Raw genomic sequence first — 27,494 nt, 5'->3', positions numbered from 1 at the left:
GGAGAGCCTCCGATGTTAAGTTCATAACTAAATTCATCTGACAACGGACATCCTTCTATCCTCCAGTTCCTTATTTGTAAATGTTTAAAATATTTGGCGATTAAGTGAATACACTAGAACCCTGGTGTTTTCAAACATGTGACTGAATTAAAATCATCTATAGGCTTTTAAAAATTCAAATATGGAGCCCCATTCCTATTTATTCACAATTTCTAGGGGTGAAGCTCTAGGAAGTCGATTTTCTATAAATGATCTTCAAGTGATCTTGAGGGGCATTCTTGTTAAAAAGCACAGAACTAGAAGGAAATCAACTGGCTAGAAGAGAACTAATGCAAAATACAGCTGTTACTAAATGGCCCTTAGACAAGGTATGCGACAGTGGTTGACCACTCAAGAAACCAAAGACTTCCGAATATAAGGATATTCAGATCAGTAATGAGAAAGTAGGGCTTCCCAGGTTGCACTACTGCTAAAAGAACCTGCCTGCCAATGCAAGAGACTCCAGAGACATGGACTCGATCCCTGGGTGGGTAAGATCCCCTAGAAAAGGAAATAGCAACCCAGATCCAGTATTCTTGCCTGGGAAATCCCATGGACAGCGGAGCCTGGCGGGCGACAGTCCTTGGGGTCACTGGAGTCGGACAGGACTGAGCACACACACAGTCAGACACGACTAAGCGCACACACACACACCCGAGCCAATGAGAAAGTAACAGACACACCACAACACAGTGTTAAATGAAGCGCGTTAACGTGAAGCTGAGAGCTTGGGGGGAAGAAATGATTAAAAACAAAAACATTTTACACGTCTGTTAGAAACAAAGTCTCACCTCAAACTGTTAGATTCGGTGTCTTACCCCTAAACTTTCTGTCACATTACTCTTGAGGCTTAGCAGTACAAACGTGGGATTCATGGTGCTACAAAAAACAGGACAAACAAGAAAACTGCAGGGACGGCGCATGGAAAGGGAGAAAGCGGAAACGGAGGTGAAGAGAGAAGGGACGCGAACTCCTCTCAGGGCCCAGGCGCCCCAGAGCTTTGGATGCGATGTAAACATGACCCCGGAGCCTTTCTTCTGGCCTCGCCTAGCACTCACCATAGCCTCAGGATCTTAGCACAAGGAAACAGGTATCTTTGCAACAGGAAGGAACCGACACCAACGCCGGGTTACTCCGGCAACAAAGCCCCGCCTACCGCCGGACTCCAGCCGGGCCGCCAGTGGCCCGACCTTCGTCCCTATTGGCTAAGAGTAAACGCACCTCCGCCCACTCGGTCGACAGTACTGCCCCTTCACTCCGTCGCCTAGGGTGACGGAACACTGCCTACCTCTTTCCCCTATCGTCACTTCCGTTTGGTTGACAGGTGACCGGAAGTTGAAGCTACTACGTGGTTAAGGTCCAAATAATCTACATTTTTTTAAATAGGAGTTTATCCAGTTTTCACTTACTGAAGTCTTACACCAGATGTTCTATGTTGCTTAAGTTTAAATGCATCGCAGAGTGAGTTGACATTTTTCTTTTGGGAAATTTTCCGGAAACGAAACCCTGAGTAATCGGAAGTGATTATTTGTGAACCAGAAGCTTGATGTCACCAAGGCCTGGGCGGATCGGCTTTGGAATGCTAGAGGAGTGCCTGACGTTAAACCAGTGAGATCTGGACGAAGAATCTGTAAAGTGAGGCCCCCTGCAATAGGAAGAGTAAGAATCTGAGAGGTAAGTCCCAGAACGGACCTGTGTAACTAAGAGGGAATTTTGGAAAGGGACGGCGGTACGAGTTGAAGTTTTGGTGTTGAGCCGCTTTGGATTTAGGGAAAGGTTGCCTGTTGTTACAGAAAGGCTTGTACCGCCTTTAAGGCCATTCATACATTTCTGAAAGCATATATTATGCCATTTTAATCTTATTACCAAGAAGTGCAAATTAAGTTATGAATTTTTTTTGTCGCTTGTCAGACATCTGAAGAGAAGCTCCTCTGTGATGTATTTAATGAACAGTGGGTGGTGGTGGTGGTGGTGGTGGTGGTGTTAGAAGCTCTAACAACTAACACTAACACTAAGCTCTAACACTAACAACTAAGTTGTTAGTCGTCCAACTCTTTGCGATCCTATGGACTGTAGCCCGCAGGCTCTTCTGTCCATGAAATTCTCCAGGCAAGAATACTGCCATTCCCTTCTGCAGGATTTAGTGAACAAAATAGTGTCAATGATGTCTCGTGAGGACTTAATTAGTTTAACTGCTTTTAATTTCCTGATGTCCATCAGTGATACAAAAGCCCCTTATTAACTACAGTACTATTTCTGAACTAAATTTAAGGACACACATCTGATAATTTAGAGTCTACTGGTGGTAATTTAGAGTATACAGTGAAATTTGAAAGTAAGGTACCCCTAATTTTTTAAAGATATTTGGTAGCCATAACTATATTACCCTGTGAAAGGGGGCTTTAAGGGGCACTTCAAATGCAAGTTTACTAAATTCAGAAGCAAGTCGAATATCATAATATTAAAATTACAGGGACATGGTGAATATATTTATATGATACTGTTTTAATTCTTTCATTTTATACATTTTTAGGTTTTTCAGTAGAAGTCTTGGGGTACATTTTCATTGGTGAAAAACAATGACTACTCTTGAAAGCTTAGAAACCAAAGGTAAGTATTCTTTTTGTGATAATTGTTTTTAAAACATGAAATTTATGATGATAAGATGAAGGAATGTTTGAGCCAGGGAAACAAACCCCAAAGGGCCCTTGGGAATCATCTGTGCTTCATTATCTCTTCATGCTTGTTTTTTAATACAGTGTTTACACTTCAGCACTTCAGATATATGTCTGAATATTAACATTGTTTGGTAGTATTTACTAGATGGCTACTGGTGTTAAACAGTAGTGAGAGCAAATTTTTACAGCTATGTTCTCTGTCCACTAGAAGATCAAGATTTAAGTAAATAAAAGCATACCTTTTTAAAGATTTAGGTAGATAGACAAACAACTGGCAGATATAGAATACCTTTTTCTTACTGCATTGGTTAGGGCTACTGAAAGAAAGTATCACAAACTGGTGACTTAAACAACAGAAATTTATTGTCTCACAATATTGGAGTCTAGTAGTCCAAGATCCGGGCTTCCCTGGTAGCTCAGCTGGTAAAGAAGCGCCTGCAATGCAGGAGACCCCAGTTTGATTCCTGGGTTGGGAAGATCCCCTGGAGAAGGGATAGGCTACCCATTCCAGTATTCTCATGTTTCCCTGGTGGCTCAGACGGTGAAGAATCTGCCCACAATGCAGGAGACCTGGGTTCGATCCCTGGGTTGGGAAGATCCCCTGAAGGAGGGCATGGCAACCCACTCCAGTATTCTTGCCTGGAGAATCCCCATGGACAGAGGAGCCTGGTGGGCTACAGTCCATGGGGCCGCAAAGAGTCGGACACAACTGAGTGACTAAGCACAGCACAGCACAGTCCAAGATCATGGGCTTCTCTGGTGGCTCAGTGGTAGAGAATCTGCCTGCCAGTGCAGGAGACTCAGGTTTGATCCCTGGGTTGAGAAGATTCCCCTGGAGTGGGAAAAAACAACCCACACATATTCTTTCCTGGAGAATCCCGTGGACAGAGGAGCCTGGTGGGCTACAATCTGTGGCGTCACCAAAGAGTTGGACATGATTTAGTGACTAAGCATCAACAGCAACAAAGTCCAAGATGAGTGTGTTGGCAGAGCCATGCTACCTCTGTAGGCAGTAGAGAAGGATCTGTTCCAGGCCTCTCTCCTAGTTTCTGGTGGCTTGCTGAGAATTTCATGTAGTTCATGTCTTATAGACACATCACCATGATCTCTGCATTTTTGTTCATGTGGCCTTTTCCCTCTGTGTGTGTGTGTCTCTGTGTCCAAATTTATCCTTTTTTATAAGGACATCAGTCATATTGGATTAGAAATGCACACTACTCCAATATGATCTCATCTTAACTAACTACATCTGCAAAGACTCTTTCCAAATAAGGTCACATTCTGAGGTATGGACAACATTATGAATATTTGGGGTGGGACACAATTCAACTCAGAATACTTGCTAACTACAATAGTTAACTTATTAGTCCTGCTTTGCTTGTCCTTTGTAGAGCATTTCATGCTATTGCTCATTCCCACTGTTTAAAATTCTTTCTATGATTTCCATGAGTTCATCTTATTTTCCATCGACTCTGTGGCCCTTCACTGCCCAACACAGTAGCGACATGTGACTATTTGAGTTTAATATTTTCTTAAAAATTAAAAAATTTTTAGGTTTTCGGTTTTTTTTTCAGGTTTTCAGTCACATTGGCCACATTTAAGTGCTCAATAGTCACATGTGACTGGTGGCTATTGTATTAGAAAGTGCGGATATAAAACATTTTCATCACTGTAGGAAGTCTTGTTGGACACCACTGCTCTAGCTATAGTTTTTTGTTTTGGTTTGTTTTTTGGCTGTGTTGGGTCTTCTTTGCTTTGCATCAGCTTTCTCTAGTTGGAGCGAGCAGGGGCTTCTCATTACTGTGGCTTCTCTTGTTGTAGAGCATAGGTTCCAGGCACACAGGCCTCAGGAGTTGTGTTCAGGCTCACTAGTTGCCACCTGTGGGTTCTAGGGCATGCCGGCTCCAGAGCGCAGGCTCAGTAGCCTTGATGCACAGGCTTAGTTGCTCTGGGATGTGTGGACTCTTCCCAGACCTGGGATCCAACCCGTGTCCCCTGCTTTGACGGGCAGATTCTTACCACTGTGCCACCTGGTGTGGCCTATAGTTTCTTTTTAATCCTCCTCCTCTTTTAGTTTATCTTTTAAATATTAATGTTTCTGAGCCCTCTTTCTCTTCTACTTTCACTGCTTTAATACTTATGACTTCCAAATCTATCTATAGCTTAGATCTCCTCTTGTGATTCAGACCCTTATAGCCTACTGTCTACTATCTTCACTTAGACATAGATAAGTCTTAGCATGTCCCAAAGTGAGCACCTCTTGTTTCAAGTTATTCTTGAGTGGAGTGAGTTATGGAGAAACTATTTTCTTTTTTTTTTGGGAGGGGGGAGGGTGGGGCAGGGTGGAGTGAGATGAGAAACTATTCTTTGGAAGTCAGTTTTGCAGCAAGCAGATCTCCAACAGCAAACTCTTTAAAGGGGGTTTAAATGTGTTTAGGAAGTGAAGATCATGCTAATAAATGTTTACTTGAATCAATTCAGCTGTGTGCAACAACATTTCAGAGTCACCAGAGGCTTTTTATAGTATTAGAGTAAGCAAATTAGAAACTGAAATGAAAGTAATAAGCTGGGGATTAATGGGAAAAAGAGCAATTAAATCGAAACTAATAGGAAAGCAGTTAACGTGATTCTTGGCAAAAAGTTACATACAACATTATCATTAGTAATTAAAAGTCATTGCAAGGCCTCTGTGAAGTTAAATTATTATTTGTTGTTACTTGTTTGTAATGAAGATTAGAGTTATAAAGCACTTTCACACACATTGTTTCAGTTGATCTTAATTTTACAGTGAAGTAGATAATTCAGCTATTAGTCTTAATCCTATGGAATATCATGATGACTGTTGTTAGTGAAGAAGAGTTACTTGTATTTCGTGGCCTGAGAAAGGGTGAACTTACTTATCATGGCTGACGTTTGTTGGTTGCTTGCGTTTCCTGTAACTGCCTCAGAAGAGAAGCAGGATTGGCTTAAGGAGACAGAACTTCCTCTCAGCGGACATTTGAGCAGTAGCCATCATGAGAGGGATGTGTCCTTGCTGCTAGGGCTGTTATTGAAAGAGAAACATGTAGTAAATAGGAACAGCTAGAAAATTAGAATTCGAATTCAAAACTTTTTCAGAGAGCAAAGTTGAAATTGAAAGTAAAGGGGTTAAAGTCAGACACTTTAGTCTGACCTTCAAATAGGAAGGTCTGAGATGTTCAGATACTTTTAATTCCATAAATAGTCTAACTTTTAAGTCTAGGTCTGTAGAATAATAGTTATTAGGTGAAAAAGGACTTCATGGGTAGATAAATCTGGGAAATGCTGGATTAGAGGAGAGATTATACTATAGGACCCCTCGGAGCCTTTAATATACTAATGTACATTGTGCAACTCCAAAGAGATATAGTATGCAGCATTGCCCACACTTATTTGACCAGGAAACTCTTTATTTGTGGGGCCTGTGACAAAAGGAATGTTTGGATTCCATGTCAGTACATGTGAACCTAACTCTTAAATTCACTCCCTATAGTATATTTTTCTAATTAAATGGTAACCAAACTTTATTAGGTGATATTGGTAACATTTAAAAGAATATTAATTTAAAATCACCAAGTGATGATCCCTAATAACTGTTTTATAGCTGAACTGTGTATGATCTGAAAAGTTTGTCAGATTATAAATGAGTAATTACTGATTTTGTGTAGTGGGAAAAAATTCAGCAATTTTTAAATAATATTGGATGTTGAAATAAAATCTTCTAGGTGATGTGTTAATGTTAACATTGATGAACTTCAAAACACGTATTCACCTTTTCTGCACCAAATACCTTTTAAAGTAAGCTGATGATACAAACATTAGGAGGCAGTCCCTTCCCTAAGGATCTCTCAGCAATTTCATCTACGGGAGAAAAATACTCTTGTGTTTGCATTATTCTGAAAGCACTGTAGGATATAGGGGTGGTGGGGGTCGGGTGGGGGGGTGGGGGAGTGTGCAAGTTAAATGGTTTGCCCAAGGTCATATAATAAGTGGCAGTAAAGACTTAAGTTTTTAACTCAGAGTCCAGTGTTCTTTCCCCTATAACGATCTGGCTGACTTTGAGTATCTGTCTTCAAAGATTTACAGTTTTATGAAAAAAGGAGAAATGTCTTTTTAATAACAAACTATAAAGTGATGTTCTTTTGTTGCTGAAAACTTGGCCTCTGTTCACTGGTGCCGAATAGAAATGTGAAGACAGAGCTTTAGAGGAGGAGCAAAGAGTAGCTTTGTTATTGGGTTGGCCAAGAGGTTCATTTGGGCTTTCCCATGAGATGTTACAGAACCCAAAGGGCCTTCTGGGCAACCCAGTACTTTGCCAGGCAAAGGGGGCCACAACAGGCTAACGCTGTCTAGACTGTCCCTTTCCTGAGGGATGGCAAGGGGTCTTACAGTTTCAGAGTGGAAAATAGGGCTGTAGATAAGGATCAGGGCTGATGTCCTCTTACATTCCTCTTTCCTCCTGGAGACATTAATTAAGATCATTAGGGCTGGCGTCAGGTGGTTCTAGAACTGATTCTGATGGTCCTTAAGGTTATCATTGTATGACCTCCTTTCTGGAATGAAGAATGCTCACAAAGGACAGAAGCACTTTCTTGACATCAGGTGCTTTCTAGACATCATGTGCTTAGTACAACTTTAGTGAGAGGGCAATCATTCTCAGGGTGCAATTAGACAAGAAAGAGAGAGAGAACAAAACATCTGTAGGAGACAGATTGAATGGACAGAAAGAATAAAGACTATAACATAATAATGTGGGTGTCTCAACTAGTTTCTGCTACAGCAAATTTGCCTCAGTATTTTAGAGCAAGTGTTGGCAAATTAGGGCTCTTAGGCCTTCTGAGAATATTTGCAATCAGTTTGATAATAGGGAACACTAACTTTGAATCCCACTTAAGCCAACTGTTACCCCAAATAAAAGGGCTTCCCAGATGCCTGCCAGTGCAGGAGACGCCAGAACTGAGGGTTCGATCCCTAGGTCAGGGAGATCCCTGGAGTAGGGCTTGGCACATTCCAGTATTCTTGCCTGGAAAATACCATGGGCAGAGGAGCCTGGTGGCTACAGTCCATGGGGCTGCACAGAGTTGGACATGACTGAGCATGCATGCAAACACACATCCCAAATAAAAAGAACTGTTCTTTTCATTATTAGATCTATATTACAAAAAAAAACCACTTTTATTGTTATTATAATTTGAACTTCATCGTTAAAATTTTGTTTTTTCTCTTCATATATAAATGCCGATATAATATCCTTAATTTTGCCTCATGGTCCACAAACCCTAAAATATTTATTATCTGACCCTCTATGGAAAAAATTTGCCAACCCCTACTGTAGAATATTTGTTCTTTCCCTGCATGTTACCAATTTGGGAGAAAGGCAGAAAGAATGAGCTGTAAACCTTAGATATGTTTTCATTCTTTGATAAGTGATCACAAGTAGAAATTAATATTGATGAATAATTGAAGAATTGCCCCGGGTTGGGCCTAGTGCATATGTAATAAAGGCCTCTGTGTGTGTCACAGAAAAACAGAATTATGAAAGTAAGTTACCAGGTGAGAAAACATAAAGCCTTGGCTCCCAACCTGTCTCCTAGCCTGTGCACATTAGCTGGAAGTATAGATGTTACAGAGAGGGAGCGGCCAGGTGATACACGGTACAGCTTTGGTTCCCACAAATGCCTGAGTAAGTAGAACAGTTTAAACAAAGTTAAGTGTAAACTGAGTTTGAACAAAGTTGATTAATTTCTTGATTGGAGTTTTATAACAGATTTTGTTTGAAAAGAGATTTCTATTAAGTACCCATTAATGTTTCTTTGCCTTTTAAATTTAGTATTAACCATTTTATGGTTTGTTCTTGAATCTTCAGTACCTAAAATTCCAACTCAACAATGTTATGACTTGCTTAGAAATCATATTTAATTTTATTTCTTCAGGTTCAGTGGGCCTGAATGGTATAGCTCTAGTGTGTCTTTTTGTGGTCTTTTAAGTTATTAATCTGTAGTTAATTCGTGGTTCTACATTACTTCTTAAATGCCAGAATGTCTGAGTGACGAGATTAAATTTGCATTACATACACTTAGACAAACTTAAAACCAGATTCTGAGAGCATGGGAATAGGCCTTTATTTTTTAAAAAGTTCATTTTTGGGAATTGTCCTCCATGCTAATGTGCATGAATTAACTACAAAACCCTTTCACTTTCTGAAGTATTCCTTTTTTCATCTTTTTGAAAGTAGAATCAGTCCTAAAGCCCAAGTGTCTTAGTTAACACTTAATACAGAAATGACAATTACTTTATTCCACTATAAAATATTTTATTAAATAGAACACCTTAATTATAGCTCAGATGTCATTCTACCTCTTGTCTAATGAACATAACTTGGGATTCCCTGTCCATTACTACATACTTACAAAAAACTCTACAAAAATCTGTTAAATGAAAAAATAGTTCTGGAGTATGGTGATAGAACTTTGTAGTACTTTAGCATAAGAGAATAAAAAGCAGAATTATGTTTTATCATATTAATTAGCTTTCTCTAAACTCTGAAGTTTATCATTATCACCACTATTACATGTGCTCATCCTTTTCCCCTTATTACCATGCATTAATTGTTCCTCAGAGAGTCTTAGGTATAAGGCATTTTACCAAGAACACAACAGTAAACACAAGGCACATAGTCCCGACCCTCATGGAACTTATATCCCAGTGGAAGGCACAAACAGTATATTTCTAATTACACGGAACAAAATGTCAGTTAACCGTTTTGATAAATGGTAAAAAGAAAGGCATAGTCTTTGCTGTAGAAGCATATAATCTTGGAAGACTAGAGAAAGGCTTCCCTTCGGAAAGTTTGAACTGAGATTTGAAAGGTGAGTAGGGAGGAGGAAGTTAGGAAGAATATTCCAATAAGAAATGTTTGAAAAGGAAGAGGAAGGTGTCTCCTCCTATTGAGACACTAAAAGAAAACAAATAAGGCTGGAACTTAGGATCTGAGGGAGTGAATGGCATAAAGCTGAGACCCAGGAGATGTGCCAGGGGGCTCGATCACCGAGGGCCAGGTAGGCCATGGTGAGGATCTTGGTTTTTATTCTGAGAGTGATGGGAAATCATTCAAGGGTCCAATGCAGATAAGATCTGCATTTTTTTAAAGCTTGCTATAACTGTTATATAAATTCTGTGGGCTTTTGCAACCTAACAGGGCTGTTAAGAGAGGCAGTAAGTTTAGGCTGATAAGGTGCAATAGTTTTGGTTTGTGGGAAGACCCAAAAATCTGCCTGCAATGCAGGAGACCCGGGTTCAATCCCTGGGTCGGGAAGATCCTCTGGAGAAGGGAATGGCTACTCACTCCAGTATTCTTGCCTAGAGAATTTCATGGACAGAGGAGCCTAGTGAGGTACAGTCCATGGGGTCACAGAGTTGGACATGACCAAGGGACTAATACACTTTCCCAGACCAATTAACATCTTAGCTCTGGATTCATATTTGGACTGAAGTCCTAGTTTGACACTGATGATTTGGACAAGCTATTTAACCTTTCGTTGGCTCTGTTTCTGTCTGCAAAATGGGTACTGTTGTGCTGTCATGAGACTTGTAAAACCAAAATGATACTGATGCATCTGAAGGACTTAGTAGAACTGAGTCCTTGGCACATAGTAAAGTGAATAAAAGCTAATTGTCATTACCATTCCTAGGTTTTGGCCTCCATTTTCTCAAATGTATTCTGGACTTGTAAAATGGCAAGGAATCTCACTTGTTGCTCACAGGAATGTTAGTGAATTTACTAATTCAGGAATTCCATGTCAGTTAGGTATCATTCCAGCCATCTCTTTGAGGCTTCCAACATTTCCTATCCTCACAGATCCTCAATTCTTTCTAAGCTCTAAACCACTTATTTTCTTGAATCAATTAGTGAAATTAGCCCTTTCTTGGAGAAAGGTGACTCAGTGAAACTTCTTACACTGCTTAATTTTAGATAAGGTAAAACAGAAAAGAAACAAACTATTTGTTCTTTGACTGGAGCAATGGTGGTATAGTAATGAGCATGGCTGCCTTCCAAAGGTTATCTGAACTAAGGATGACTAGTCAGGTTTTGGAGAAGGACATGGCAACCCACTCCAGTACTCCTGCCTGGAAAATCCCATGGACAGAGGGGCTGGTAGGCTACAGTGCATGGGGTCACGAAGAGTTGGACATGACTGAGCGACCTCACTTTCACTTTTCACTTTCACGCATTGGAGAAGGAAATGGCAACCCACTCCAGTGTTCTTGCCTAGAGAATCCCAGGGACGGGGGAGCCTAGTGGGCTGCCGTCTATGGGGTCGCACAGAGTCGGACACGACTGATGTGACTTAGCAGCAGCAGCAGCAGCAGTCAGGTTTGGCTTATATGAGGGGAGATAATTTATTTCAGTTGAGCAAATTAGTAGACATGTACATGATTAAGTGTTTCAGAGGAAGGGGGATGGGCGCTATCATTTATCTGCATTTACTTCTGTGCAAGACACTTCTACACTTGAAGGGGCAGTGTGTACAGTAGTCACGGCCCTAATTTTTGGGACCAGGCTACCTAGAATTAAATTCTGCATTGTCTACTTGGAAAAGACCCTTATGCTGGGAAGGACTGAAGGCAAGAGGAGAAGAGGACAGCAGAGGATGAGATGGTTGGATAGCATCACTGACTGAATGGACATGAGTTTGAGCAAACTCCGGGAGATAGTGAAGGACAGGGAAGCCTGGCATGCTGCAGTCCATGGGGTCACAAAGAATCAGACATGACTGAGCGACTGAATAACAACGACAACAATATCCTCTACTTACTAGCTGGGTGGTGTGACTGTGGGCAAGTTCCTGGACCTCTTTGTGCCTCATTTTCTTCATCTGTAAAGGAGAGCTAATTACACCTACCTCAAAGGGAGATTTTAAGAATAAATTACTTATATGCAAAGTATTTAGAATAGTGTTTGGCATGTGCTAAGTCTTTATAAATGTTGGTTATTTGTTACTTACCATTCTTTCGTTGAAGACACAGGTAACCCTAGATGTATTGTTAAATCTATTTCATGGAGGCTAAAACTGAAGCTCAGATAATTTGCAGGGTTTTGTACAGGATCATACAGGAAGCAGTGGTGGAAATGGGACTAAGAACCAGCTCTGGCGAATCCCAGAGTCCATGGCATTTCTATAATGTCCTGCTCCTTCCATTTGTTTAGGGCCTGGTGCCTGGCCACAGAGTGTTTTATCAGATTTATTGGGAAAGTGAGATTTAGCATATAATAAAATCCATAAATGATAATTATGGATCATGATTAAGATTCACACTGAGTGTTGAGATAGTAAGTAGCATAGGCATTCAGAGTGTAGGCTAAAAGTTGAGAAATGTTAATGCAGAGTAGAGTTTAAGCTGGCTTCTTAAAGGGATAAATTAGAATCAGAGTAAGGGGTGGAAGAAGCCATCTAAAAGAATAAATAGCAGAAACAGACGCCTGATTAGAGGCCTACGAGAGTAGTCCAGGTGGATAGTTTGTGAAGCATTCTTTGCTAAGAGTTCACAAACAGGTGAGTCTGTTCTGAGATAAACACTGTCAAATAGATATATCCATAGCCTACATTTATTTTTATATCTAACTAAGATTATTGAGTGTCCACAGTGTGCCAGGCATTTGATCTTCTTACAGTCTTTCTTATCACAGCCTTGTAGCATATTTATTACACATTTGTTACTATCTCCACTTTTCAGATTAGGAACTTGAGATTCATAGAGAGTTACATTATTTACCTAGGATCATACTAGGAAGTGGGCTTTCCCAGTGGCTCAGCAGTAAGGAATCTGCCTGCAATGCAGGAGACACAGGAAACATGGGTTCGACCCCTGGGTCAGGAAGATCCCCTGGAGGAGGGCATGGTAGCCCACTCCAGTATTGTTGCTTGGAGAATCCCATGGACAGAGGAGTGTGGCGGGCTATAGTCCACAGGGTCGCAAAGAGTTGGACACGACTGAAGCGACAGCACAGCACCACATACTAGGAAGTAGAAGTGGGAACCAAATACCTTGATTCCAAATCTCTTGCAGTTCCTACCAAGAGAGAAACCATTTACTTAAGGAAGGTTTGAACCTCTAAGACTTCGTTCATTCTTTGTTGACACAGGATTGTTTTGAAATTTAATTTTTATTCTAAAGTTTTTCTTTTTTTTTTCAATGCCAGGAATTCTGAATGTAGGGTAAAGTATATCTTGGCATTTTCCTGGCATTTCTTTACAGCAAATAGCTTGTTTTGTTTTCCATCCTACAGTCATCCTTACTCCATCCCCAATCCGAGGAGCGGGAGATGGAATGGAAACTGAGGAGCCACCTAAATCTATTGAAGTTACTCCTGGAATCCAACCTATAACACATCACAGCCTTCAGAGTCCACGAAAGAAAGCAGTCCCATCAGAGAGCCCAGGAGTTCTTCAGCTAGGGAAGATTCTGACTGAAAAAGCCGTGGAAGTCGAAGCTGTAAGAATATTAGTTCCCAAAGCTGCTATAACCCATAATATCCCCTACAAAAATGCAAAGATTAAGTCTCTGGGACAGCACAAAGGAGAACTCCTTGGCCAGCCAGAGGGAGTCATAGAACCCAGAAAAGAACTGTCCGAGGTAAAGAATACATTGGAAAAGCTCAAGAACTCTGAAAGGAGGTTGCTACAGGACAAAGAAGGCCTTTCAAACCAGCTCAGAGTACAGTCAGAGGTAAGAACAGCCTGAATAGCTTTAATGACAGTGGCTCTTTACACCTGGGCCTTCTAAGCCTGCATGTTAGAATGAACATGCAGAATGTTATAAATATAGAATAAAACATATTTCTGTTGGAATGTCGTTCATTATAACTTGTCATTACTCCAAAAAGCTTCCTCTTAAATTTCTCATTCTAGTGCCTCTACTAGAATTAGTTTATGTTGGGAACTTATACTCTAAACATGGTTGAAGATGACATGTAAGGTACTTTGAACAATGTGAGGTACTTTGGGCGTTGTACAAGACCACCTATAAGTTATTAAGGAGGTTACAGCTAAGAACTCACAGGCCAGAGATTAACTAAATTGACTGGTTAGTAATCTTTGCTTTAAGAATCCATAAATTCCAAGTATTTTTTCTATATATAGATAATACTTAGAATAAAGAAGATTGTGGAATAAGTATTGGTATCTTCATTGTAAATTGGAAATTACCTATATTGCTTGATTCACTTTCTTTAAACTTTCTTTAAACTTAGTTCAGTCACTAAGCTGTGTCCAACTCTTTGCAACCCCATGAACTGCAACACGCCAGGCTTCCCTGTCTTTCATTGTCTCCCAGAGTTTACACAAACTCATGTCCATTGAGTTGGTGATGCCATCCAACCATCTCTGTTGCCCCCTTCTCCTCCTGCCCTCAATCTTTCCCAGCATCAGGGTATTTTTCAATGAGTTGACTTCACATCAGGTGACTAACAGCACAACATGAGGAGTGGTAAGGCAATATTTCCTAAAATGTAAAGTTTAAAGGCTATTAAAAAAAAGTTCATAGTCTTTAATCTTTCCATCTTAGTAAATATTGCCTTACCATTGCCCACTTTGTTTCTGTTAGATTATACATCTTTCTACTAGATGTTAGTCTTTATAAGTGACACCATGGTTACTGATTCTTATCTAAATATGTTTCTAATGTATTTAATAATATATTTAAATAACTAATCTGAAATTACAAAACTAGTACATATTTATTTGTAAACATCTCAGAAAATACAGAAAAAACAATAAAAATAGTATCACCTATAAATACCATCCAGCTATAAATGCATAATTATACATATTGAGTTCATTTTTGCCTTGTAATTTACTTTTCTTAGTTTTAATATTTTCCCATGTCTCAAGATATTCTATTAAAATATCATTATTAATAGCAACAGTGTTTTTCAATGACTATACCATATACCAATACCTTTTATTGGACATTTGTTTTAATTTTGTTTTTTTTTATAACAATGTGAAGAACATAATTCTAGACATCTTGAATTGCTTTCTTTGCTTAAATTCTTAAAAATCCTACAGCACAAAGAAACCAATTTTTAAATGTTGAAAAAGATTTATAAAACACTGTCATACTTTTTAGCAAAATTTATTGGCTCAGTTTTTTAATTTTTTGCCTTTAAGTGTTGATGAGAGGCAGTTTGTAATTTTTATGATAATGATTTGTACTCTTAAGAGGCTCAAATTATAACCTCATGGACTATAGATTAATAAGATATATAGACATGGTATGTATATATTATGAAACTTAACGTTTGATACCACTTTTTGATATGTACTTGTTGTAATGGCGGTCCAAATTACATGAAGCACAGTTTCTCTTCTGTTCATTTTACTACATTGAACTCACTGGCATTACTTTGAGCTTGTATTGGTCATGATTTCTTCCAGGTCAATCGTGAGTTAAAAAAGCTGCTGGTGGCTTCTGTTGGTGATGACCTTCAGTATCACTTTGAACGTGTAGCCCGTGAGAAAAATCAGCTTATTTTAGAAAATGAAGCCCTGGGTCGAAACATCGCTCAGCTTTCCGAACAGTTAGAACGGATGTCGATACAGTGTGATGTGTGGAGAAGTAAATTCCTCGCAAGCAGGTATTTTCTATTTTATTTCCTAGTTTTTGCTCTGCCAGATTTGTTGACCCTCCTAATGCAAAAAAAAAAAAAAAAAGGATTGTAGTGTGAAAATTTCTGACTGAGATTGTCAGATTACCTCATACATTATTTAAAAGGTGGACTCTCCCTTCTCTGGATGGTCATACAGTAAATAGTAACTCATTTCCTACTTTTTGCTCTGTCAGATTTATTGACCCTTCTAATGCAAAAAAAAGACTGGATTATAGTGTGAAAATTTGACTGAGATTGTCAAAATTAACTCATACATGATTTAAGAGATGGACTCGCTCTCCTCTGGATGTAGTCTGCCTAAATGGAAAAGTACTAGCATAAAGCAACTTCCCTCATTCCAGACTTCTGAGTTACTCTTCTGTAGTGGAAATCACTCTGACTACAATGTTTAAGATCAAAACAAAACTAAACTCAGACAGCTAATAAATATTTAAATTTTTAAAAGAAGATTTTTCCCCACGTTCTCTCTAAAAACTCCCATATCATTGCCACTCCATAATGTCTTATTTTGTCTCTCAGACTCTGTTCTTATTGCTCATTTAACTACATCATAATAGAGCTTCCCAACCTTTTCTCTCCATGCGTAAATAGAAAGTGATAATAATACTGGTCGAGGCTACCTCTCCAGTAGAGGTGAGAACCTCAGGCCCTTATAACCCCCAGGCCCATGAACACACTGGTAGTTGGGAAGGTCTCTTATATGTTATGATTTTCTATTCATCCCCTCCTTCCAACTTTGAGTTACTGGAGAACAGAATCTGGGTGTTATCCATCTGTGTATTTTCAGCATTTAGCTCAGTGCTTCACATATAATATGTTTAATAACATTGATTAATAACATCATCTGAAGGTTTCTCACAAACACCAAATGTTTCCAGGCTGTACCTTAAGAACCACTGATTATAGTGAATATATTTTTAGAAAATTATTTCTTCATGTCTTAATATCAGTGATACTTTCTAATAATTGATTACTCTGTAAAAATTATTAATTTGTTTTCTAATTGTACTAATAAAGGATGTATTTGGAGAAATGAATTTACTGTTTATTGGCTTAGAATGAATGTTAATTTTTACTGAACAATTTAAGAAGCAAATCATGCATGCATTTTACAGATTACTACAATATGTAACTTATTACACATTCTGTTCAATGTTAATAGTAATACTTTGAGGGCAATAATAGTGAAACCAAACTTTATTGATATTTTAGTTGATTTAATCTTTTAACGTCAGAACTGTTTTCATTTTAAGGAATTCAGTGGTTACTGTGGTCTGAGACTTTAATTTTAGTTGTAAGATTTTTCAACTGAATAAAAACTTTAAAATTTTGCTTCAATTCTATCACTAGAGAATTGTTAAATACATTTTGCTACATCTAATCAGAAAACATGAAGCTTTTTTTTTAAAAAAACAAAAAAGGGAATGAAATGGCTCTATGTATGCTAATATGAAAAAAGTCATCAAGGTAAATCATTAGATGAAAAAGTGAACTACAGAAAAGTTTGTATTAAATAATCCTTTTTGTAAATAAAATTAATATATTTATTTTTATACATACTTTTATGCTTCTATACATATAAGTTATTTTTTCCTAGAAAAATGTATTGGTTACTTTATTGATTACTGATTATAAGAGGAGGGGCCAGGCTGCTGGACAAGAAGACTTTGTTTTTCTTTTACATAAACCTTTCTATATTTAATATTTTTCTAATGACAAAAAGGTAATGAGTGATAGAAAAATAACTCTTGTTTTTCTCTAAAATTTTCTCTATTTGAGAACAATGACAGGGAGGCCTGGCGTGCTGTGGTTCATGGGGTCGCAAGGAGTCAGACACGACTGAGTGGCTGAACTGAACTGAAGTGAATGTTATTTTTCTTCCAAAACTTGATTAACCTAGAGTAAGACTGAAGTACATTCCAAAGTCACTATACAGGAAAAGTTAAAACACTGTTTTCTTTGTCATTTTGTAAACACATATTTTAATTGAGTCCCTTTAATGAGTTCTAAACTCATAAACATTTTAAATGTTATGCTTTTGAACTGTGGTGTTGGAGAAGACTCTTGAGAGTCCCTTGGGCTGCAAGGAGATCCAACCAGTCCATCCTAAAGGAGATCAGTCCTGGGTGTTCATTGGAAGGACTGATGTTGAAGCTGAAATTCCAATACTTTGACCATCTGATGCAAAGAGCTGACTCATTGGAAAAGACCCTGATGCTGGGAAGGATTGAGGGCAGGAGGAGAAGGGGACGGCAGAGGATGAGATGGCTGGATGGCATCACCGACTCGATGGACATGGGTTTGGGTGGACTCCGGGAGTTGGTGATGGACAGGGAGGCCTGGCGTGCTGTGGTTCATGGGGTCACAAAGAGTCAGACACAACTGAGTGACTGAACTGAAGTGAAGGTTTAAAAACTGAAGTAATTTGACAGTGCTAAATGTTTTTTGTAAGTTTTTTAAAATTGACAGTCACAGAGGTAGTATATTAACTTTTTAACACTGCCTGAGAATTTATATGTAAGATTTTGATCTTTTCCAGGGTTATGGCAGATGAGTTAACCAACTCGAGAGCAGTTCTGCAGCGTCAGAACCGTGATGCACAGAGCGCTATACAAGATATCCTGAGTGAACGGGAACAGTTTCGTCAGGAAATGATTGCTACGCAGAAGTATGGCACTTGTTTACATTCTGAGCCCTTCTACTTTCTCCTGAAATTTTTGTTATTGTTATAGTTCTTTCGTATTTCTACATTTATTAACTCACTGAGCATATACTTTGAGTAGCATTTTAAAATAGCTGCCCAGGGAAAGGAGGAAGAAAGAAAAAAACAGAAGACATGCTTCTTATATTCTTAATGGGGGAGAGATTAGTTATATCTATAATGGAAGAAATTTTTGCATTTAAAAGTAGTTTTTGGTTACAGTTATAGCAATTTTGTATATATTTTGGTAGAAGCCAAAAAGTTACCGGTCTTTACTTTGGAGGGAGATCTTTTTGAGAACTGTTCTACAGTATGAGAGCTTAATTTCATGTCCATATGCACCAGAGCTGTAAAAATTGAAAGTCTTCCTCAAAAGCACTTTATACTTCTATATAATTGATTTCTTACAAATTAAATAAGTAAAAGTCAAGAGAAAATTATAGGGAACATTAGAAGAATTAAAACACAAATATATCAAAATATCAGATTCTGTGGGAGGCAACTAAAGCAGTGTTTAGAGGGAATTAATAAAGCTATAGCTTTAAATGCTTATTGTAGAAAAGGAGAAAAAGGTCTCATCAATAAGCTAAGCTTCCTTTTTAAGGAACACAAAGAGCAAATTAAGCAGTAGGAAAGAAAGGATGAGAGCAGAAATAAATGAAATAGAAAACCAAACACTGGTTCTTTCAAAGGATAAATTTACAAAACCTCCAGGCAGTATAATTAGGGGGGAAAAAAAAGAAAGATACACAGCATAAGAAGGAAAGGGGTACACTACAGAGTCTATAGTCATAGGATAATAGGGGATGTTATAAACAACTCTTTTCCAATCAGTTCAACAGCTTACATGGACAATCTACTTAAAAGACACAGACTACTAGAATACTCAGAACAGATAACCTGAATAGCCCTGACCTATTAGAGCAATTTTCTTTGTAGTTAAAAATCTTCTAATAAAGGAAACTGCAGGCCTACATGGATCAACTGGTAAATACTAACAAACATCTAAGGAAGAAATAAAACCAAATTTATACAAACTTTACTAGAAAATAAAAGAACAGTTTCTACCTTATTCTATGAGGCCAACATCATCTTGATACCAAAACTATACAGAGGCATTACAAGAAAACTGCAGGCCAATATCTATCTATAATGAATATAGATGCAAAAATCCTTAATAGAATTTTAGTGATTCAAATCCAACAATATATAAAAAAGCTTTATACATCATGGCCATGGAGGTTTTACCCCAAGAATTATAGGTTGGTTTATCATTTAAAAATCAACCAATGGAAAAAAAAAAAATCAACAAATGAAATACAAAAAAATTATCATATATATACATATATACATATGCACACACATAACACACACATATATATACACACACATGCGTACACATACACATATATATACACACATACCATATAAGCATCTCAATAAATGCACAAATTAAATAAGTAGTTCTATAATACTACCTGACTATATTTTACCTGTACTAAAATAAGAGAACCAAAAAGGTACTATTTGTTGATTTCCAGATGACCATAAAATCAGTTTAAGTGCTTTCTGTAATCTGACTTATTTTACCAGACTTCCTGCTTTATTGAACTCTTGAGAAAAAGAAGAGAAAGAAAGTATATGATTTCAGAAACATGTTTCTCAGCATTCTTGATTTTTATATTCTATCCTCTTACTAATGTTCAGTGCTGTGTGTTGCTGCAGGTTGCTGGAGGAGCTCTTGGTCTCTTTGCAGTGGGGAAGGGAGCAAACTTACTACCCTAGCGGGCAACCTCACAGCACGGCAGAACTAGCATTAACAAATCACAAGTTGGCAAAAGCAGTGAATTCTCATCTTCTGGGAAATGTTGGCACTAATGGTCAAAGAAAGGTTCCATCAACAGTTGAATTCTGCAGCACTCCAGCAGAAAGAATGGCTGAAACGGTAAAATATTTCTCTCTCATGACCTTATAACCTCTGAGGCTGTCCTCTTACATGTTGTAATGAAAAGTGCTTGGCACTGGGAGTTAGGAAATACGGATCAAAACTTGATTCTCATGCTAGTGAGCTAGTTGATCCTGAAGAAAATTATTTCTCCTCTGAGCTTAATTTTCTCAAACTCTATTACTATACTTTTGAGGAGAAAAAAAGTGTAATTGTTTTTAAAGATGGCCATTCCTATCTTAGTTCAGCTGCTTGCCCTCTTGGTTTCTGTACCCATCCAACTCACACCTCAGGTTCAGTAGATGACTTTGGTTCCTCATTCACAGAAGAAAAAGAGGGTAAAGGCAGAAAACTCCCTCCAGGTCCCAGCTTGGTATCTCGAAGCCTAGCTATGTGGCCTCCATCCTTACATATGTTTCTATTACTGGAAAAGGTGTCTCTTTGGCTCTCCAAAGCATAGCATATTCCTCCAGGCTCATCAGGCCTCCCACTAACAAGTACTTCTTCTGTTGACTCTTTCCTTTTGGCTTAAGAACATGTCCAAGTGTCTTCTATCTGAAAAGAAAACTGTTCGCTCTATCTTAATTTCTGTACATATGGTATTATCACCTTTCCTTCACAACCAAGAATCTGGAACAAGCAGTTCATATTTATTTCTACTTACATACCTCCCTTCCTCAACTCCTGCCATTGCTTATCTCAGTAGACTTCCAGCTCCACTGTCCTCAAAAAGGACTCTCATAAAGGTCATGAATATTTAAGTACTTTGTCACATTTTACTTCAGCTCCCTCAGTTTCTGAAGCTGTCATACTCTCCCAACTCTTTGCTATTGCTGTGACTGTTCGTTCTCAGTATTTGGTGAGGGGAAGGGAATCCTCTTCCTATGCCCACTCTTGAGCCTGTCCTCACGTAGCTGACTTTCTGTATCATCTCAGGACTATCATTAGCTAATCCCCATAGCTTTATGCTTGTGACTTCTTCAGCTGAGACTTTTTTTTTCTAGAATAAGACACACACCCAGCTGGACATCTCCATCAGCTCATCCCATAGACAGCTAAAAATAGAACAACCTCTTGCTTTTGTATTTGTATTCCCATTCTAGGGGGGTAAAAAAAATAAAAGAAAAATAACCTGTTTCTTCTCCTGTATTTCCTAGCTTAGCGAACTGTACCCACTACATTGGATGTTTTGAGGATTCCATAAAATAATACACATAAAGCCTGTAGCCATTTCCAGTATAGGTACAGTAATTGCTCAATAAATAGTAGCTATCATTTTTATTATTATATCCTTCATCCCCTAAACCTGTTGCTTTTATGAGTCCTGTCAGTTTCTTCTAATTTGTTGCCTCTCCCAGGTTTAGACACCTGATTGCCAGGCTAGACTGCAGCAGTAGTCTCCTAACCAGTATCCCTCCCTTGCTTTTTTACTTACCTCCAGGTCATCCTCTGCTGCCAGAGTGTTATTTCAAAAACGTCCATCCCATCATCTTGGTACTCGTGTTCAGAGGACTCCCAGTCTCCCTCATTACTCAATCTTCATTATTTCATACTGTATAGAAGGCCTTTCATCAATCATTATTCCAGCTCCCCTTCCCTTGGATCATTTCCCAGGTGTGCCCACCCCCTGCACTTCACATCCCAGCTGTGTTAACCACTTTCATTCCACAAACAGGCCACTGTATCTCATGCCTCTGTACATACTTTCCCTCTGCCTAGGCGGCCTCCCAACAATCTCTCTTCTTGCCCAACCACTACACTGCCTTTAAGAACCAGCCTTCCCTGATTCCTTCAGGCAAACCTAGATTTTCCTTCTTCTAGGCTTCCATTTCATCTTGTACATAAATCTAGTATAGCTCTTTATCATGTTACATTGCAGTTTGATTCTCCACCTCCCAAACTGTAAGCTCTTTAAAGATGGGCACTGTGTTTCCTCAAGTCTGGCATAATCCTTTATACATAGTAGGTGTTCAACTATTTACTGATTGAATTAGTCCCTGAAACTGAACATTATCCAAAATTGTTTCTCCTTTTCTTTTTTTTTTGTGGGGGCGGGGGGCGGGTGGGAATTGTGTTCCTGCCCACTCAGTTGCTGCCTGTAGTGTCTGGTATAATTAACTACTGATATCTTGAAACACTCCCTTCCCCAGGCTGATGTAACCTTACACCCTCTGGACTTTTCTCTTTTCTCTGACCATTCTGTTTCACCAGACAATGGTGGCTAGCCTCAGGGCTTGGTTTTGGTTTACATCCTAACAGTCCTTTATCCACCACATTATCTCACAGAACAAAGCTGACAGTCCTCCTTCCGCAATGTCTCTTAGACCTTCCAGCCACATTGCTTCAAGATCAACCTTTCTTAGCTGAATTATTGCATTAAACTCTCTTTCTCTCTTATTCCCATTGTCTGCTTTGGTTCCCACCCCTTCTCTCATCCACTGGCTGTGTACAGAGTGATCTCTCTGAAAGGCACCCAGCTTAAAATGTTTTATCACTTTCAGGCTAAAATCTGGAAACCTTTTATCCTATTGGTATCTCAGTCTCCTTTAACTGTATTCATTTGGCATTTTGTTTCTCTCTAAAGACACATAATGTACTTACAAATATAGAGAATAGGGGTACCTTTCTTATTTCCCCTTCTCAATTTATAAGCAACTTTAAGATAAGCCCTTTATCTCTGTCCTTTAGCATCTAACCAAGCTCCATAAAAACAGAAGAATATCAAAAACTAAATTGAAGAAGCAATAATCCTGTAGAAAAACAGAGGTATGGAAATGGAATGGTAGCTGTTAAATGATGGCAGGACATTTTTTAATTAGCTGTGGCTCCTTGGGTACATTGATAACTTAGAAGGAAAAAATCCTGTTGGACAATATGAGAGCTAGGGAAACAGACATCTTGAGCCATTTCAGAAAGCTGTTTTGAATAAGCCTTACATAGAAGAGAAAGCTCCTTTCCTCACTGTTTTTCCCAGTTCCTTCCTAATCCACTGCCAATCTCCTTTCACAGTAACTCATACTCATCATATGATGGTTGTCCTTGTTTAGTTGCTAAATTATGTCCAACTCTTTTGTGACCCTGTGGACTGTAGCTCCCAAGGCTCCTCTGTCCATGAGATTTCCCAGGCAAGAATACTGGAGTAGGTTGCCATTTTCTTCTTTAGGGGATCTTCCTGACCCAGAGATCAAACCCACATCTCCTGCATTGTAGACGGATTCTTTACTGCTAGGCCACCAGGGAAGCCCCATGATGACGGTTAGGAGAATATGAAAATGAGAAACAGGAACTATGAGCCAGCCATGCTATCCTTGCCCTTAACCAGAGAATTTTTTCAAACCAAGATTTCCTCCAGTTGTGGCTCTCAGAAAATGAAATGGAATAGAAAATTCAGAGCAGAAGAATTGAGAGTGTATGATATCCATGAATCCAAGAAACAAAAACATGACTGTTAGCATAAAATATTGCATGTAAATTAGAAAAAAAAGAAATGAAACGCCATTGATTTGACAAGTAAATGATCAAAAACTTTGAAATACATTTCAATAGAAGAATAAAGGTAGAATTCCAGTTTCAAGCAGTTCAATGAAGGCCTGAAGGAGAAAGGTAATAAGTATATTTTGATTAAGGATAAAAATGAGTATGGTAAAATTGATATAACTATCAATTTATTTTCTTCTGTGTTTTCATATATTTTCATCAATATGCATGAGAGCATTTCTTTATTTTTAAAAATAGATAACCTAGGTAATATAACAACTAGACATCATTGTTAAATTTGGAGCTTTTTGAGAAAAAGCATAAGTTCTCGAGTCAAATTCATCATTCAGATCTTACTTTTTATGGTAGTTACATTATTAATGAAATAGAACATATGAGTAGTTACATATTAGTAAGCCAAGGACTTTTGTAGTTATTGCTGTGTATATGACATTACCTTTTATTTTCCTTAGGTTCTACGCATTTTGGATCCAGTTACATGTACAGAAAGCTCACCTGATAATCCATTTTCTGAGTCTTCACCAACCACCTTACTTGCTACAAAGAAAAATATTGGACGATTTCATCCCTATACAAGATATGAAAATATAACTTTCAATTGCTGCAATCACTGCCAGGGAGAACTTATTGCCCTTTAACAATCAATATGGTGGAGGCACACTACAGGCACTTGCTTTTTACCCAAGAGTCATTATTATTTGGGAGCTGGGAGTCTTTGGATGCTAGAAGTATTATCACTTTCTATTTAAATAATATATATCCCCAAAGATGTTTCACGTACTGGACTCCAGATTACCCTTTAATAAATACCTCAGGGTAAAGAAAAAAAATGAAACTGCATAGATATATATCAGTAGACAATACTTTCCAGGCATGTTGGGATGGTTTTCCTAAAGGACTAGATTCTCTACCTTTCTTTCAGGCCCTAATTTATTATTTATCTTGCTATATATTTTACATAAGATTGGCAGACTATAGCCTTGGGTCATATGCAGCCATACCCATTCATTTACTGTTGTCTATGGTTCTGTTACAGCAGCAGAATTGAGTACATACAACAGGGTTTATATAATTAGCAAAGCCTAAAATATTTATCTGACTCTTTACAGAAAATGTTTTCTGACCCTCACTCTAACACGAAAGTAGCTGCAAGGGTTAGGGAGGGAATGGGGTAGGAGTCCTTTCTCTTTTTGGTGATTTTGGAGCAGAGTACAAAAGAGTCTTATGGAAATAACATAGGTGGAGGAACTATTTTAAAAATAAATGCTAAATGTTAAAATTTAAATATTTTACAGCCACATTAACAAATGCTTGAGCAAAATCATTGTCCTTATTTTGGTTTTATGCAGGAGATTCTGTATTTTAAATGGATATAACTGATCTACAGAAGAAAGTTAACTATTGAGCTCAGTTTGGCAATTGTAGCACAATAGGAATATCCAATTTGGTACTTATGAAATATGGCAGAGAAAGTAAGATCTTTGGAGAACATCGCTCAAGCTCAAAAATGCAATTCATTAATTGATTTTTATTATGTAATGTGTTATCATTTATTTATGATGGGCCATCATAAAACACCTTTTTAGAGGCCTGTAAAAATGTCCACAAAAATGTTTATAACAAATTACCCTAATTGGTTTCTTTACCTATCAGTAAAGAAATCCTCAAAGGACAAATCTGATCAAGTAACAGTATATTTTAATGTCAACTTAATGATTTTTTTTTTTTTTGGTCTGATTCATCTGAATTGTAGTTTCAAGTGGGTGGCAATAAATTTCTTTACCTGCTTTAGTTTGAATATTGACTTTTTTCCCCTCCAGAATGATGTGCTTCAATTCAAGTCTTCATCTAGCTTATACTATTTACAACTTATTCTTCAGTCTTTCTTTTAAGTTTACAGAGCATAAAACTTAGAAGAAAACATAGAGGAAAAGCTTCATGACAGTGGATTTGGCAATGATTTCTTGGCTATGACACCAGAAGTACAGGCAACAAAAGAAAAAAATGGATGAATTAAACCTCATCAAACTTAAAAACTTTCTGCATAGCAAAAGAAACACTCAAGAAAATGAAAAGGGATCCTGCAAAATGAAGGAAAATATTCACAAGTCATGTATCAAGGGTCTATTGATAAGACTAAATGAAGGGCTGTAAATCAACTGAAAAAAAAAAATCCAGTTTAAAAAAAATGGACAAAGTAATAGACATTTCTCCAAAAGAGATATACAAATGGCCAATAAGCACATCAAAAGATGCTCAGCATCACTAATTATTAAGTAAATTCAAATTGCTATCACTTCACAACCAGAATGGCTACTACCAATAAAGCAAAATAACAAGTGTTGGCAAAGATGTGGAGAAACTGGAACCCTTGTGCATTGTTGGTGGGTATGCATACAACTGCCGTATGATCCAGCAATTCCACCTCGAGGTAGATACCCAGAAGAATTGAAAGCAGGGACTCAAAAGGATATTTGTATATCAATGTTCATAGCAGCATTATTCACAATAGCCAACAAATAGTAACACGTGTCCTTTGATGGATGAATACATAAACAAAATGCGGTATACCCATGCATTGGAATATTATTCAGCTTAGGAGTAAATTCTGATGCTACATAGATGAACCTTTAAAACTCCATGTTGAGATCTGACACAGAAGGACAAATAATGTATGATTCTACTTACATGAGGTACCTGAAATGATTAATAGAAATAGCAAGTAGAATAGTGGTTACCTAGGGTTAAGGGAAAGCAAAATGGAGAGCTTTTGTTTGTCAGGTACAGAGTTTCAGTTTGGGAGGATGAATAATGGTGAACACAAAGGGGTAATGGTTGAACAGCATATGAATGTATTTAATGACACTGAATTATACATTTTTAAAAATGGTCAAATGATAAATCTTAGGTTATATATATTTTACCACAATAAAAATAAATTCTATACATATACTCTGGTAACCACAAACAAATGACACACTATGCAACTATTGGTTAAAAAGCGTCAGTAATAATAATAGCTCGATAACAGTTAATTGAGCTAAACCAAGAAAAAAAAAACAGACTTCATATTAACAACCTAAATACTATACCTTAAGGAACTAGAAAAAGAAAAGCCAACAACCCAGAGCTAGCAGAAGGAAGACAATTGAAATTAGAGTGGAGAGAAAATAGAGAATGGAAATCAAAAGCTGGTTCTGTGAAAAGGTCCACAAAATTGGGAAACTTATAGCCAGAGTGACAAAAAAAAGTTGCAAATACCTAAACTCAGAAATGAGTGAGGGGACATCAGCAATCTCATTTAAATAAAGGAATAATTATATACCAACAAATAACCTGGGGGAAATAGACAAATTCCTAGAAACACAATTTATCAAAACTAACTCAAGGAGAAATGGAAAATATGAAAAGGCTTATGTATGGGTGTGCTTAGTCACTCAGTTGTATCCAGCTCTTTGGGACACTATGGACTGTAGCCCGCCAGGCTCCTCAGTCCATGGGAATTCTGCAGGCAAGAAAACGAGTGGGTTGCCATGTCCTCCTCCAGGGGATCTTCCCAACCCAGGCATTGAACCCAGGTCTTTTGCATTGCAGGTGGATTCTTTACCATCTGTCACCAGGAGAAAGGCTTATAATGAGAGATTATATCAGTAATCAAAAACCTCCCAACACCAAGAGCTATGGATGTTGGATGATCAGTCAGTTCAGTTCAGTCGCTCAGTCGTGTCCTACTCTTTGCGACCCCATGAATTGCAGCACGCCAGGCCTCCCTGTCCATCACCAACTCCCGGAGTTTACTCAAACCCATGTCCATAGAGTTGGTGATGCCATCCAACCATCTCATCCTCTGTCATCCCCTTCTCCTCCTGCCCCCCAATCCCTCCCAGCATCAGGGCTTTTTCCAATGAGTCAACTCTTCGCATGAGGTGGCCAAAGTACTGGAGT

The 27,494-nt window shown here is 38.2% G+C and overlaps 3 protein-coding genes across 6 annotated transcripts in view; 1 reads left to right on the top strand and 2 right to left on the bottom strand.

The window, feature by feature from the left end:
• The window catches only part of NME7 (NME/NM23 family member 7), a 232,121-nt gene extending 230,893 nt beyond the window's left edge, over positions 1-1,228 (bottom strand). Inside the window, exon 1 of one of the 3 annotated variants that reach the window (XM_020874155.2) lies at positions 1,098-1,228. Coding sequence is in view for 1 of the 3 variants with exons in the window: in XM_020874156.2 (XP_020729815.1) it covers positions 1,098-1,100 (3 nt within the window). In the remaining 2 variants the exon portion in view is untranslated. Of the gene's footprint in view, positions 1-830; positions 919-1,097 lie in introns of those variants that run through there. The other 2 variants (XM_020874156.2, XM_070474350.1) reach the window with 2 other exon arrangements.
• A 129-nt stretch (positions 1,229-1,357) lies between these two features.
• On the top strand, positions 1,358-25,340 carry BLZF1 (basic leucine zipper nuclear factor 1). Of its 2 annotated transcripts, XM_020874159.2 has the most exons (7): positions 1,358-1,713; positions 2,573-2,649; positions 13,024-13,463; positions 15,173-15,372; positions 17,945-18,073; positions 19,832-20,051; positions 24,002-25,340. In XM_020874159.2, exons 2-7 carry the CDS (start codon positions 2,619-2,621, stop codon positions 24,185-24,187), a joined length of 1,206 nt encoding a protein of 401 aa, XP_020729818.2. In that variant the 5' UTR covers positions 1,358-1,713; positions 2,573-2,618; the 3' UTR covers positions 24,188-25,340. The 2 variants fall into 2 exon arrangements, with proteins under 2 accessions (XP_020729818.2, XP_020729819.2); XM_020874160.2 differs by lacking the exons at positions 1,358-1,713; positions 2,573-2,649 and adding an exon at positions 8,256-8,418.
• The window catches only part of CCDC181 (coiled-coil domain containing 181), a 38,968-nt gene continuing 25,927 nt past the window's right edge, over positions 14,454-27,494 (bottom strand). Inside the window, exon 9 of the mRNA XM_070474343.1 lies at positions 14,454-15,424. The gene's annotated coding sequence lies outside the window, so the exon portion shown is untranslated. The remainder of the gene's footprint in view (positions 15,425-27,494) is intronic.

The sequence above is a fragment of the Odocoileus virginianus genome, chromosome 11 (genome assembly GCF_023699985.2).
Source record: "Odocoileus virginianus isolate 20LAN1187 ecotype Illinois chromosome 11, Ovbor_1.2, whole genome shotgun sequence".
Taxonomy (NCBI): domain Eukaryota; kingdom Metazoa; phylum Chordata; class Mammalia; order Artiodactyla; family Cervidae; genus Odocoileus; species Odocoileus virginianus.
This window is presented reverse-complemented; position numbering and strand designations above follow the sequence as displayed.